We start from the raw sequence: 14205 nt of genomic DNA, 5'->3' as shown, positions 1-14205 counted from the left end.
CCATATGCACTTAGGGTCTGTTCTCATTGACTGAACTGAACTGAAATAAATATTTTATAAGTGAAGGAAATTAGAAGCTGAATTGAACTAAACTGAACTGAAAATAATTGTATGAAAACAGACCCTTATACATTTTTATGATATTATTAATATCTTTTTATAAAGGTGACATTAGTAATACGGAGCATCTTTTTTAGGCTTTCTCTAAGCTTCAATTGTTTAAACCTTTTGTTAATTTAAGTTACTCCCTCCGTCCCTAAATTACATTCCTCTTTGGAAATTTACACGGAAATTAAGGAGGGAATAATAAGACAAATAACAATAATTAGATAATGCAATGGGAAGTACAAAAATAGATTAGTTATTACTCATGACAAGTCATCAATCCTTTGCAAAAAAAAAAGGACCAATCACATGCTCCTAATTAAAATTTTTTAACCAATCATATTCATTGTAATTTGGCACAAGGATTATGAGTGAGATTATGTAAGGATGAGCGAGAAAGCATTAAATATAAAACAGAAAAAGAGAGTTGATTTACTAAAAAAAAACTTACCAAAAAAAGAAAGGAGGAATGTAATTTTGAAATACTAAAAATAGAAAGGAGTAATGTAATTTAGGGACGGAGGGAGTAGTTATCGGAAATTGCTTTCAACAATGAATTTCCGCGAATTTAATACTCTTTCTACCAAATTTATTTTTTGAGAACTTAAAAGGAGTTACCTACGCGGGTGAAGTTGATTGTTGAAGCTATTAGTTGTAATATGTTTTACGTGTAAATATGAAAATCACGGTAGACTTGACATTATGTTAATTTTGAAAACCATTTAAAAAGAAAAAAAATTAGAATAGTAAGTAAAATAGAATAATAAAGTCTACCGTGTTAAATGATCTAGCAAAGAAAAGGAAACCTTTATCTTTCAAAGGCAAAAAAAAAAAGTTGTGATTAGACATTGGTCGGTTCCTTTATTTCTACTAATTCTATAAGCTACTCAATTATTTTTTGAAGATTTAATTCACATGGCTATCAATAGAAATGTAGATATAGGCAGAATAATGAAGCATCATTTATTGAAATCTTTTTCTATTGCTTTTTAATTATATATCTGAAAACCATGAATGCTATAATTTGGATTTATTAAGATATATATATATATATATATATTTTTTTTTTTTGTGGGGACAAAATTCATTAAAAAAGTTTTATAAACAAAACAAAAAAATTTGGCACTGGAAGCAACTCTATATCAGAGCGAGGTTTCGATCCTCGGACCTGTGGGTTATGGGCCCACCACGCTTCCGCTGCGCCACTCTGATTTTGTTGTAAATTATGCTGAACTTAATTATATAAACTTAAAACAAAGCGCATTGAAATATTTGGGCCGAGAACTTGTGTAATCTTGACTCTTTGGGCTTCGCATTCCTTTTATCTTTTGTACTTTGTCAAAATTCATCAGAATTTATATCGTTTGAATTTAACATTACTATTGAACCTTCGAATAATTGATACTCATTAGTCATTACATTACAAAAGTTCATTACTATAGTTGTTTTTGTACATAGAATTTCTAGATGGAATTTATTATTTAAGTGTTTATGAATTAAGATTGTAAAAATGATTGATAAATATATTGTCTAAAAAAATTCAAAAACAATAACAACTGCCTGTTCACATTTACTTAATTTCAGTTCAGTTCAGTTCCAATCAGTTCAGTTCAGCTCCAATCAGTTCAGTTCAGTTCAGTTCGGCTCCTAATTTCCCTCTCTCATAAAATACTCATTTCAGCTCAGTTCAGTTCAGTTTAGCTCCAATCAATTCAGTTCAGATCCAATCAGTTCAGTTCAGCCCAGTTCAATAAATGTGAACTAGGGGTGGCAATATCATCCAAACCCGATGGATAACCATCCACCCGATCCAAATATATGGATGAAAACCCGAACTTAAGCGGATGACGGATGGATGATGGATGGGTTGGGTGACGGATCGGGTCGTATACGGATGATGATACATCCAACCCATCACCCGATCCATCACCCGTTAAATTTATATATAAAAAAATAAAAATGAATTTTTTTTTAATAAATTATGTCTATTGTAGTGTTAGGAATTGACATTTGTTTTTAATTTAGTAAAAAGGAACGAGTATTAGAAGGATGTATAGAAGTTTTAATTAATTGATCATTTTTTTTTCAAATCTCAATTTTAATTATTAAAGTGCAAAGTTATATATATATATATATATATATATATATATATATATATATATATATATATATATATATATATATATATATATATATATATATATATATATATATATATATTCACCCGTATTATCACCCGATTCATCCATGGATGACGGATGGATCAGATGTGGATGAAGGAAAATTAGGTGATGGATGGGTCGGGTGATGGATGGATTTTTGGCGGATGGAGGCGGATGAAGCATCACCCGACCCACCTCCTATCCATTGCCATCCCTAATGTGAACAGGCCCTAAGCCTTAGTCCCAAAATGATTCGGGGTCGATTAACATGAATCATCATAAGGAACATTACAAACTCAATGATTTATATTAAGGCCCCGTTCTCTTCACCTTAATTTTGCTGAACTGAAATTATTTTTGCTGAACTTAAATTAATTTTACTGAACTGAAATTATTTTTGCTGAACTAAAATTATTTTTACTGATTTCTATTATAATTCTTCTTTAAGAAAACTGAATTTTATTCAACTGAACTTATTTTTACTGAACTGAAATTATTTTTACTGAATATTATTTTTTTTAAGGTGAAGAGAACAGGGTCTAATTCTATTACTCCATATCGATTATCGAAAGTAATATACTACCTCCGGTCCACTTTAGTAGCAACTTTGGGGGGGTTTGCGGAGGTCGAGGCAAAAATTTTAAGGGGTGATTTAGAAAAAGTAAGGGTATGTAATTAGGAGAGTAAAGTTGGAGGGAATTGTTGTGGTCCCTTTATTGACTTTTGTTACCCTTGTACTTTTGTGAATTTAGTGGGAAATTCCCCACTTACTTTCTGGCAGGAAAACAAAGAAGAGGGAATTTTTGTTTCCCTCCTTCTTCCCTCCCAAAATTTCATCCAAATTCAAAAAATTTGCCAATTTCCCCAAAAGTTCAAATTTTTCATTTAAATTCAAACAAAATGCCCTATATAAAAGCAGGGCTTCTCTTCCAATTCCCCATTTTCACAATATCAGTTCTGGGGGAATTGGGGAGGGGGGTAGGGGATATAAAATCATGTTCATCACCATCAGAAATTAGTTTAGTAAATCCAAAATACAGGCAGCCCTATCAAATTACAACTTTCTAATTTCAGCTTTGTTAAATCCTAATTCCTAAAGCTGTGTTAGTAGATGCAGCTTCATTATTTACAGGAATAGGCTCCGTTGAAGACCGTCCAAAAACCACCAGCCGCCACTTCATCACCAAAAAATGTCAGTCCTGAAAAAAACAAGGAAAAGGGACTTATGGCAGAGTTCATGGATGAACTGATGGATGAGTTTTATCAACAGCAGCAGCTAATAAAAGAGGAATTGAACGATGAACAATTCATACAAGCAGTATATGAATGGGACTTAGATTCTGATCATGAAGCATAACAAGATGAAGATGCAAACCATGAAGAACAACAGCAAGAAGGAAGACCAAACAGAGAGATGACTGTAGAACAGAAAAGAGCTATTGTTGATGAGATTATGTTGCACATGGAGGGGGACTCATTACCTAGAGGCTTTTTAGCCAATTTGGCAAGAAAACATTATGTGCACGAATCCACAACAACAAGATGGTTTCAACTAATCAAAGTTTGTCTATCTCAAGGTGTTGTTGTTGATGTCAATAAAAAAAAAGGCAGAACAGGACGGAAACCAAATGAATACATTGATGAGTTTCTGACTTCAGTGCCTTTGTACAAAAGGACAACTGAAAGGGGATATGCTGCTGCACTCAAGATACCAAAGACAGATTTGCATAGGCTAAGGCAGCAAGGTAGGCTAAGAACTCACACAAGCACAAATCACCCAGCATTGACAGACAAGCACAAAATAGCAAGACTCAAATGGGTTTTAAGTCACATTGATCCTGTTCCAACTGTAGGGGACCCAACTTTCAGAGATATGCAACAATGGATCCATCTAGATGAGAAATGGTTCTACATTAATCTTGAGACAAGAACTTTCTACCTACTGCCAACTGAAGAAGATCCATATAGGGCACAACAATCAAGGAGGTTCAAGATCAAAGCAATGTTTATGGGGATGATAGGGAAGCCATTGTATGATGATGCAAATAACATGATTCATGATGGAAAATATGGTCTTTTTCCTTTTGTGAAGTATGAAATGGCAAAAAAAAAAAGAGCAAGAACAGAGATGCAGGGACTCTAGAAACAAAGGCACTACTAAGTGTAACAAAAGAGTGCATAAGAGAGATGCTGCTAACTCATGTTATCCCAACAATTATGAGAAATGGCCACAACAACTTCCTAAAGACATCATTATACAATGGGATAATGCTAGGCCTCATCAAGTGCCCAAGGATGAAGAATTTCAAGCAGCATGTCATGCAAATGGATTCAACATTCAGTTCATTTTCCAACCAGCTCAATCACCAGAAACAAATGTTTTAGATTTAGGACTCTTTAGTGTGATTCAATCTTTACAATATCAATCATTTCCAAGGAATCTAGATGACTTAATCAAAGAAGTTGCTAGAGCTTTTGAAGAATTTGATCCTACATTGAACAAGTACACTTGGATCACACTTCAATCATGCATGATAAAGATTTTGGAAAAACAAGGTGGTAATAACTTTTCACCCCCACACATGAAGAAAAGAAGTTTGGACAACCAAGGTATCCTACCACAACTACTTCAGGTGGACAGAGATCTCATTGCACAAGTTGTTCAGTTTTTGGACACAGTCCCAAATACAGGAGATGATCAAGGGTACATGGAAGTTGATGCAGATTAAAGATGTGCAACATAGTATAGGTAATTTACTATTCTGTTTTACTTTGACTGCCACATATAACCTTATCCTTTTCAAACAACTTTTTGAGTTAGATTATGTATAGGTTATGTGTACTTTTGTTAGACAATATTAGATCTATTTTTTGGCAGTCATGTAATGCATGAGGTTCATATCAATTACTAAAGCATTAAACAATGATCAAAGGTGTATGTGTTTTTTAAGTGTTCACTCAGTGAATTCCATCAGAATGGGTATGTTTTCAGTCAAAGCTTTAGTGAGTGTTGGTACCTCAACAACAACCTTGGTAACAAGGTTTTTGGAGCATCCAGACCACCCAAGTAGCTATCAGATGAGTCCCATCATCACTGACAGGGTAAAGTCGTATCCCCTAATCAAAAGTAATACCTAAGTCCTCTAACTACAGTAGATAGGGAAGTAGGGTCGAATCCACAGGGAAACTGGTCTTTCTATTCCTAATTAATTAATATAATCTAAATTATTAAAGTATCCAATTTGTTGTTGTAAAAAGGAATTAAACTACGGAGATCAAGTTCAGGGAGAAAAACAATAATAAGAAGGCCTAGGGTCACAGGTTCACCAATAATTAATATTCCGGGATAAAACATAACAATCAATTAATCAACATTGCACAGATAACATGATTAACAGGCTCTCGCAATTTATTAACCAACATAGATCTAACAGGCTCTCGCAATTTACTAGATCTAAGTTCCTATTGAAAATAGCCTTTAATATCAAATTAACATCTGCTCGATTCATCAATTCAATATTGCTATACTTTTACAATCAAATTACATCTGCTCGATTCATAATCTAATTGTAAAGAATTAAAACAATTCAATAAGAAATTATCATGCAATATCAATGATCAATAATAACAAATTATCCCTTCATATTAATTATGGATCCCCATAAACCCTAGAATTAAACTACTCACACATAATTAAAATTAAACTAAACAAAGGAATTAAAGTAGTCATGATAGAGTAAAGAAATAAAATAAATAACTGAGATTAAAAGAGAAGAAATCGTTACCAAAGTTAAAAGGAACAAGAGTTGTAGAGAGAGAAAATAATACTAAGAGTTTAAGAGAAGAGAGAAAGAGAAAAGTTAGAGAGAGAAAAGAGAGAGTAAGGGAAGGGAGCAAAGAATTCCCCCCTAAATTCGCTTAACAAAAGCGTATTTATACTAAGCTAGAAAATCCTAAGTTAAAACAAATTAAACGACGCTTAAAACGTCCTTCAGAAACACGCGCCCGATCGGGCTAAGGGCCGCCCGATCGGGCGCGCCTTTTTCCTCGTGCTCCCACGCAACAGCCTTGCCCGATCGTGCTAGGTGCTCGCACGATCGGGCGCGGCCTAGCAAGCCTCCCTTGCTGCGCACATCGCCCGATCGGGCCTAAGCTTGCTCGATCGGGCGCGCCTTCACTCCGAGGCTTGAAACTTCGATTGGGCTCGACTTCACGGCCCGATCCGGATTTCCTCTTCGGGTCTTGATTGCTCGGTCCAAACCTCGGTATTCCAAATACCGAGCCCTTAATCACCGGCTCGATGACTTCTAGCCGGCCTTGGGACTCAATGTCGGTCAAACTCCTCCAATGCTCGTAGTAACTTCATAAAATCCCGGGAAAGTGCTCCAAAGGTGCAATTCCCTACAAAACTCAACAAACACTACGAAAACACTAGAAAACGAATATTAGTAATAAAAATGGCTCTAAGGAGCCAAAAACACTACTAATTATAACCAAGGGACGGGGGTAAAACACTACATAATATGAACATATCAAACTCCCCCAAGCCAAACCTTTGCTTGTCCCTAAGCAAAGAGCTCTTCAATGAACAAATAAAACATGCCTCACCCCAATATAAAAATCAAGCACAAACGATTCAAGGCAAATCAAGTGAACATGCTTCAAAATCAACCAATCCTATCCATCTAATCACCCTTCATCCCCAACAATTGTCAAGTAGAGCAAACCACAAGAGCATATAGAATTCAAGACTAGTGCTCACACACTCAACTCTTATTTATGTGGCGAGTAAAAGATGTACTCGATCTCTCTCCATCCCAACCCCTTTAATGTGAACAATGCCCTCCCAAACTCACAACACTCGTGTGTTTAAAAAGACATACACTCAACCTAATAGTCGACTCGGAATATGTCAAATCATAACTTGCATTGATAAACAACACTTTCATATCTACACAACTCTATACACAAGGTCAAAAGGTCTTTTAAAGCTTGTAATGTAAGGCTAGGGAAAAGGGTAGGATAAATTTGGGAATATGTGAGAGAAAAGCAATGCATAAAGGGAGCCATATCCTAATAAACCCATGACCAAAAATAATAGTCATAATCATCTCCAACAAAACTAACTCCAACACAAATCCACCAATTATAATCCAATCAATATAAATCAATCCCAAAACTTACAAAATTCACTCATAAAAATATGATAATAATGAACTAGAGTGAAAAACAAACTTTGAACTCATAACTCAAATATTTACAATGAAACTCAAATTTTTTTCTTTCTTTTCGATAAACCTTCACTTAGACAATTTGAACATCAATCTTATTTTTCTTTTTGCTCTTTTTTTTCTTTTTTTTTCTTTGGAAGTTCACTTTCTTTTTTTTTTTATTTTCTCACTATTTTTTGAACTTCTCTTTTTTTCTTTTTCATCATACTTTTATTTTCCAAAAATATTCACAATAAAAACTCATCAAAATAAAAATATGATCAAGAACAAATAACTTCTCAAACCCACCCAAATTGTGCAAATAATGTGCACACTACAAACTCCCTCACCTCACTCACTAATAGCTCCCCCAAGCCAAGCTTGGGACTAGTAACCAATGGGGCAAAATAGGCTTGTAATGTGGCAAATAAACAACAAAAAGTCAAGGCAACTACATGGGTAGCAAGAAGGGAACAAATGTATCTAAATAAATCTGAAGGCCACCTAAAAGAACAAATGCCTTTGTCCTCCACATGTGCATAATATTGAGTTATGAAACACTACTCATAGTTGCAAACCAATACTCAAATTCATTGACATACCAGGAACTAATCACACATTCCTAACCAAATCAACTAGTCAAGCACTATATTCACAAGTAGTTGGACAAAATTGACGCATGTTTAGGAATCAAAGCAATTAAACTTCAAATCATGATCAACAAATCCACAATATTAATCATCAAATACCAAGAATCAAAACAAATTCGAAATATTTTAATCAAGGGGCACAGGGAAGCATGATTCATAATTCATTGGAATGAAACTAACTTAAGAAAACAATAAAATCTATACTAAGCACGTCGAAAGAAAAATAAATAAATAAAAAGAGAGAGGGTGAAAGATATACCATGCGTACACGAGAACCTCCCCCCAAGCTAAATTAGACAATGTCCTCATTGTCTTAAAGGGAAGCTAGTAGTCAAGGTGACTACTCATCATCATCACCACATCAATGTCACCAAAGCCTCGAAGATTGCAATGCATCTCTTTAGAACAAAATTGGGCAAGAATGAAACAAAGTGTTAGTGGGAAAAAGTCTAAATTTGAGTCAGTTTCACTATTCTGATCATAACTTTTGATCTATAAATCATAATGCAGTGGTTCCAATTTCATTGGAAAGTAGACTTGAAGAGCTTTCCAACGATAGGTCACACGCCAAAATCGGATAAGAAACGCAAAAGTTATGTCCTGTCGAAGTTGACAAAGTTTGCTGACGCGTACGCGCGCCCGATCGGGCGAGCTCTGCCCGATCGGGCCCGTGCTGCTGATTTGACGGGGCAGCTTGCTGCTGCTAATTGCCCAAATATCTCTTGTACTAGTTTGTCGTCGTCTTTTTCGCTCCCTTGATCAAAACCTGCACAAAAAGGTACTCCCACAAGCATAAGATACACTCTCCTTACCTCTCTATAACAAAACAAAAAGAAAAAACACAAAAATAAAAGACTAAAAAAAAAACTAAATAAAAAGCAACAAAATACGGGTTGCCTCCCGCAAAGCGCTAGTTTATCAAGGTCCCGCTCGACCATACTCTTTCTCTCAATCGGAAGAATTAAACGCCTTGAGTAACTTATCAAACGCCCCTGCAAACATTTCATTAAGCACTACATAGGGCTTAATAGCAAGCACATTAATCCCTACAAAGAAAAGGTTAGGAGCACATAAAGAGAACTCAAGATAAAAAGAAAAATCAAAAGAGAGAGATGAAAATACACCACAACCTTCTACTTCCTCCTGTAAAAATTTAGAATTAGGAGAACGAACATGGAGGTAGTCATTGTCTTTATCATCCAATAATGATTTGAATATTTTACCCTCATGAATAACCTCATCATCAACAAAGGAATTTTCAACCACCATTTCTACAACTAATGATTTTTCAATCACTGATTCGTCACCCAATGATTTTTCAACCACACATTCTATAACCAATGGTTCTTCAACCTCAATAACATTCGTATTATTATAGTGTCCATAGACTTTTTCATCAAGAGCCTTCCAATAACTGTCATTAGCAACTAATCGTTTCCGAATATGATCATATGTATATGGAAAGACTCTAAAATCATCAGGAGCACGCACGAAAAACTCACTATAAGGGCATTCAGGATTTTCATGACAAAGACGATATTGACAACAACAGTATTCAGGTGCTGCATAAAAATCATATAATTCTTGTAGTGACGTAAGCATGGGTATTTTAAACTCATAAAAAAAATAAAAATAAAATAAAAGATAAAAAAATAATAATAATAATCTAGACTTTAATAACAACTAGAAACAAAAATAAAACCGTTTCCCCGGCAACGGCGCCAAAATTTGACAGGGTAAAGTCGTATCCCCTAATCAAAAGTAATACCTAAGTCCTCTAACTACAGTAGATAGGGAAGTAGGGTCGAATCCACAGGGAAACTGGTCTTTCTATTCCTAATTAATTAATATAATCTAAATTATTAAAGTATCAAATTTGTTGTTGTAAAAAGGAATTAAACTACGGAGATCAAGTTCAGGGAGAAAAACAATAATAAGAAGGCCTAGGGTCACAAGTTCACCAATAATTAATATTCCGGGATAAAACATAACAATCAATTAATCAACATTGCACAGATAACATGATTAACAGGCTCTCGCAATTTATTAACCAACATAGATCTAACAGGCTCTCGCAATTTACTAGATCTAAGTTCCTATTGAAAATAGCCTTTAATATCAAATTAACATCTGCTCGATTCATCAATTCAATATTGCTATACTTTTACAATCAAATTACATCTGCTCGATTCATAATCTAATTGTAAAGAATTAAAACAATTCAATAAGAAATTATCATGCAATATCAATGATCAATAATAACAAATTATCCCTTCATATTAATTATGGATCCCCATAAACCCTAGAATTAAACTACTCACACATAATTAAAATTAAACTAAACAAAGGAATTAAAGTAGTCATGATAGAGTAAAGAAATAAAATAAATAACTGAGATTAAAAGAGAAGAAATCGTTACCAAAGTTAAAAGGAACAAGAGTTGTAGAGAGAGAAAATAATACTAAGAGTTTAAGAGAAGAGAGAAAGAGAAAAGTTAGAGAGAGAAAAGAGAGAGTAAGGGAAGGGAGCAAAGAATTCCCCCCTAAATTCGCTTAACAAAAGCGTATTTATACTAAGCTAGAAAATCCTAAGTTAAAACAAATTAAACGACGCTTAAAACGTCCTCCAGAAACACGCGCCCGATCGGGCTAAGGGCCGCCCGATCGGGCGCGCCTTTTTCCTCGTGCTCCCACGCAACAACCTTGCCCGATCGTGCTAGGTGCTCGCACGATCGGGCGCGGCCTAGCAAGCCTCCCTTGCTGCGCACATCGCCCGATCGGGCCTAAGCTTGCTCGATCGGGCGCGCCTTCACTCCGAGGCTTGAAACTTCGATTGGGCTCGACTTCACGGCCCGATCCGGATTTCCTCTTCGGGTCTTGATTGCTCGGTCCAAACCTCGGTATTCCAAATACCGAGCCCTTAATCACCGGCTCGATGACTTCTAGCCGGCCTTGGGCCTCAATGTCGGTCAAACTCCTCCAATGCTCGTAGTAACTTCATAAAATCCCGGGAAAGTGCTCCAAAGGTGCAATTCCCTACAAAACTCAACAAACACTACGAAAACACTAGAAAACGAATATTAGTAATAAAAATGGCTCTAAGGAGCCAAAAACACTACTAATTATAACCAAGGGACGGGGGTAAAACACTACATAATATGAACATATCAATCACATGGAAAACAAATAAAGGAGTATGCATAACAAACAGTAGGGACTCAGTGCATACAACACAAGGTCTCCAGATCTAGGGTCTACATCAAAGGGACTCACAGCATACATGGTATACATTAAGAGTGTGCAATAGGTCAGGGAGGAGATCAGCACCCCAAAAAGGGAATCAAAATGGTGCCACACAACAATCAACAACAAACACAACCTACATGGAAAAAAGACCATATTTTCAACACCAACACAGAGTTTATACCAAAGCTAACACAAGCTTCCTAACACTATCAGCATACCACATGTGTTAGTAGATAAATCCACTCCCACAACCATGCAAAAAGTACATAAACAACAAAGCAAAGCCCATCACATGATATAATTGCAGATATGTAAATAAATAAAAAAGCAAAATTAAATTAGGGTTTATAGAGTATACGCTGCGCTTTTAATTACGAGGAGGACCAAACTGAGGGTAGTAGATCTGCAAGTATGCCTCAATCACTTCCTCCCTCGTCATGCCGTCTGGGGGACCAGATTTGATGCGTTTTGCTCCAGAGGAAGGGCCCTCATTACGCTCCAGGGACTCTGGTGGCTGAACCACCTCAGCAGCCTCCAGATCTGGGGGGGTTCGTCTCCCCTGTAGCAGATCCGGTCGCAGAAACCACTGGCGAAGCAGAATCACCAGCAGCAACACCGACAACACCCTTAACTTCAGCAACCACCTCAGCTGGTGGTTCTTGGTGGGTAACCCCCTCAAAGACCACCACCTATGGTGTCTCCTCCTCATCGCTCAAGTGCTCCACGAGCTTCGCTCCCCGGATCCTCCTCCTAGCAATAAAAGACGCGCGTCGCACTGGTTTCATGACACCAGTACCCCGCCGCGGCTTGTAAAGCACACTTCCAGACCGACGGCTTGACTCACTGGACTCAAGGGTTTCATGGAAGGTTAAATTGATATGTCTATTTTATATAGTATTTTACCCCCGTCCCTTGGTCATAATTAGTAGTGTTTTTGGCTCTTTAGAGCCACTTTTATTACTAATATGTGTTTTCCAGTGTTTTCGTAGTTTTGGTTGAGTTTTGTAGGGAATTGCACCTTTGGAGCATTTTCCCGGGATTTTATGAAGCAACTACGAGCATTGGAGGAGCACGACCGTCGTTGAAGCCCAAGGCCGGCTAGAGCCATCGAGCCGGTGATTAAGGGCTCGGTATTTGGAATACCGAGGTTTGGACCGAGTATTCAAGACCCGAAGAGGAGATCCGGATTGGGCCGAGGAGTCGAGCCCAATCGGAAGTCCAACCCTCGAGGAGCCACAAGGGCCCGATCGGGAAAGCATAGCCCCGATCGGGCAAGGCAACGCAGCAACCAAGCCTCGAGTGGCTAGGCGCGCCCGATCGTGCGAGGCCTAGCACAATCGGGCGAAGTGCGCAGCAAAGGAGCATCGAGCAAAAGGCGCACCCGATCGGGCGGCCTCTAGCCCGATTGGGCGCGTGTTTCTGGGGAGCTGAGTTGTTGAGGCACTTAGTTTCTAATTAGGATCGTTAACTATTTTCGTTGAAGTACGTTTTAGGATAATTATTTTTACTTACTTTTTCCTTTTACTTTCTCTCTCTACTTAATATTTTCTCTCTCTAGACTTTTCTCTCTACCTTACTCTTGTTCTTGACTACTTTGTAATTCCGTCGTCTTGGTACGATTTCTATTTCAATTAATTTCAGTAATTTCTTCCTTTCAATTCCTTATGACTTATTTTATTACTTTGCATGCTTTAGATTTAATTATGTCCGAGTAGTTTAATTCTAGGATTTAAGGGGATCCATAATTAATATGATGGGATAATCTGTTATTGTTGATTATCGATATTGCATGATAATTTTTTATTGAATTGTTTTAATTCTTTGCAATTGGATTATGAATCGAGCAGATGTAATTTGATTGTGAATGTTTAGCAATATTGAATTGATGAATCGAGCAGATGTTAATTTGATATTAAAGGCTATTTTCAATAGGAACTTAGATCTAGTAAATTGCGAGAGCCTGTTAGATCTATGTTGGTTAATAAATTGCGAGAGCCCGTTAATCATGTTATTTGTGCAATGTTAATTATTGATTGTTATGTTTTATCCCAAAATATTAATTATTGGTGAACCTATGACCCTAGGCCTTCTTATTATTGACTTTCTCTCTAAACTCAATCTCCGTAGTATAATTTCATATTAAAAACAACAATTTGGTTACTTTAATAATTTAGATTATTTTAATTAATTAGGAATAGAAAGACCAGTTTCCCTGTGGATTCGACCCTACTTCCCTATCTACTTTAGTTAGAGGATTTAGGTAATACTTTTGATTAGGTGATACGACTTTAGCCTGTCATAGATCAACCTTCTTTTCAGAGGAGGAAGCCATGAAATCAGTTGCAATGATGAAACAGAGAGGGAAATAGAGGAGAAAACAGAGGAGAAAGCAAGAGAGAAACTAAGAGAGAGAGAGAGAGAGAGAGTGGTTCGAAAACGGCGAGTGAGGAGAGAGAGTTTTAGATCTAGGGTTTATGTTGGAGGGATTTATTCTGGAGATTTCTCCAGAATAAATGAACTTCAATTCATCTGATGGATGAATTGAATGAGGAGCATTCAATGGAGGTAGTTGGGGAGTTGATGAATTTAAAGGGCTGGGGTATAATTTTGGTGGAGTGATTAATCTAACTAATCAGTTTTAGTTTTTAATCTTATATTGTTAGTAAACTAATAATGATGAATTAATAAAATAGTAAGGGTAAATTGGTAAATTTGCCTTTAAAAATTTACTATATAAGGAAATAAATTGGAAAGTTGCAAGTAATGTGGACCATCCGAAAAAGGAAATAGTTGCAAGTAAAGTGGACCGGAGGTAGTAGTTACTTGTATTTGA

The 14205-nt window shown here is 36.5% G+C and overlaps 1 protein-coding gene and 1 non-coding gene across 2 annotated transcripts; one reads left to right on the top strand and one right to left on the bottom strand.

Annotated features, from left to right (window-relative positions):
- Window positions 1–1245: 1245 nt before the first annotated feature.
- On the bottom strand, window positions 1246–1317 carry TRNAM-CAU (transfer RNA methionine (anticodon CAU)). The gene has a single exon. It is a non-coding gene; the product is annotated as a tRNA-Met (tRNA).
- A 2364-nt stretch (window positions 1318–3681) lies between these two features.
- On the top strand, window positions 3682–4996 carry LOC145606925 (uncharacterized). Its single transcript, XM_081662749.1, has 2 exons — window positions 3682–4339; window positions 4383–4996. The coding sequence occupies exons 1-2, from the start codon at window positions 3682–3684 to the stop codon at window positions 4994–4996; spliced, it is 1272 nt and encodes a 423-aa protein (XP_081518875.1).
- Window positions 4997–14205: the final 9209 nt, after the last annotated feature.

Source organism: Chenopodium album, chromosome 23, assembly GCF_948465745.1.
Source record: "Chenopodium album chromosome 23, dcCheAlbu1.1, whole genome shotgun sequence".
NCBI lineage: Eukaryota > Viridiplantae > Streptophyta > Magnoliopsida > Caryophyllales > Amaranthaceae > Chenopodium > Chenopodium album.
This window is presented reverse-complemented; position numbering and strand designations above follow the sequence as displayed.

What these genes read in the sequence shown, in the direction of transcription:
- LOC145606925 (XM_081662749.1), top strand. Translation starts at nt 3,682, where the DNA reads ATGACTGTAGAACAGAAAAGAGCTATTGTTGATGAGATTATGTTGCAC. An exon ending in GATTCATGATGGAAAATATG is followed by an intron (nt 4,340 to 4,382) that starts GTCTTTTTCCTT and finishes AAAAAAAAAAAG; the next exon opens with AGCAAGAACAGAGATGCAGG.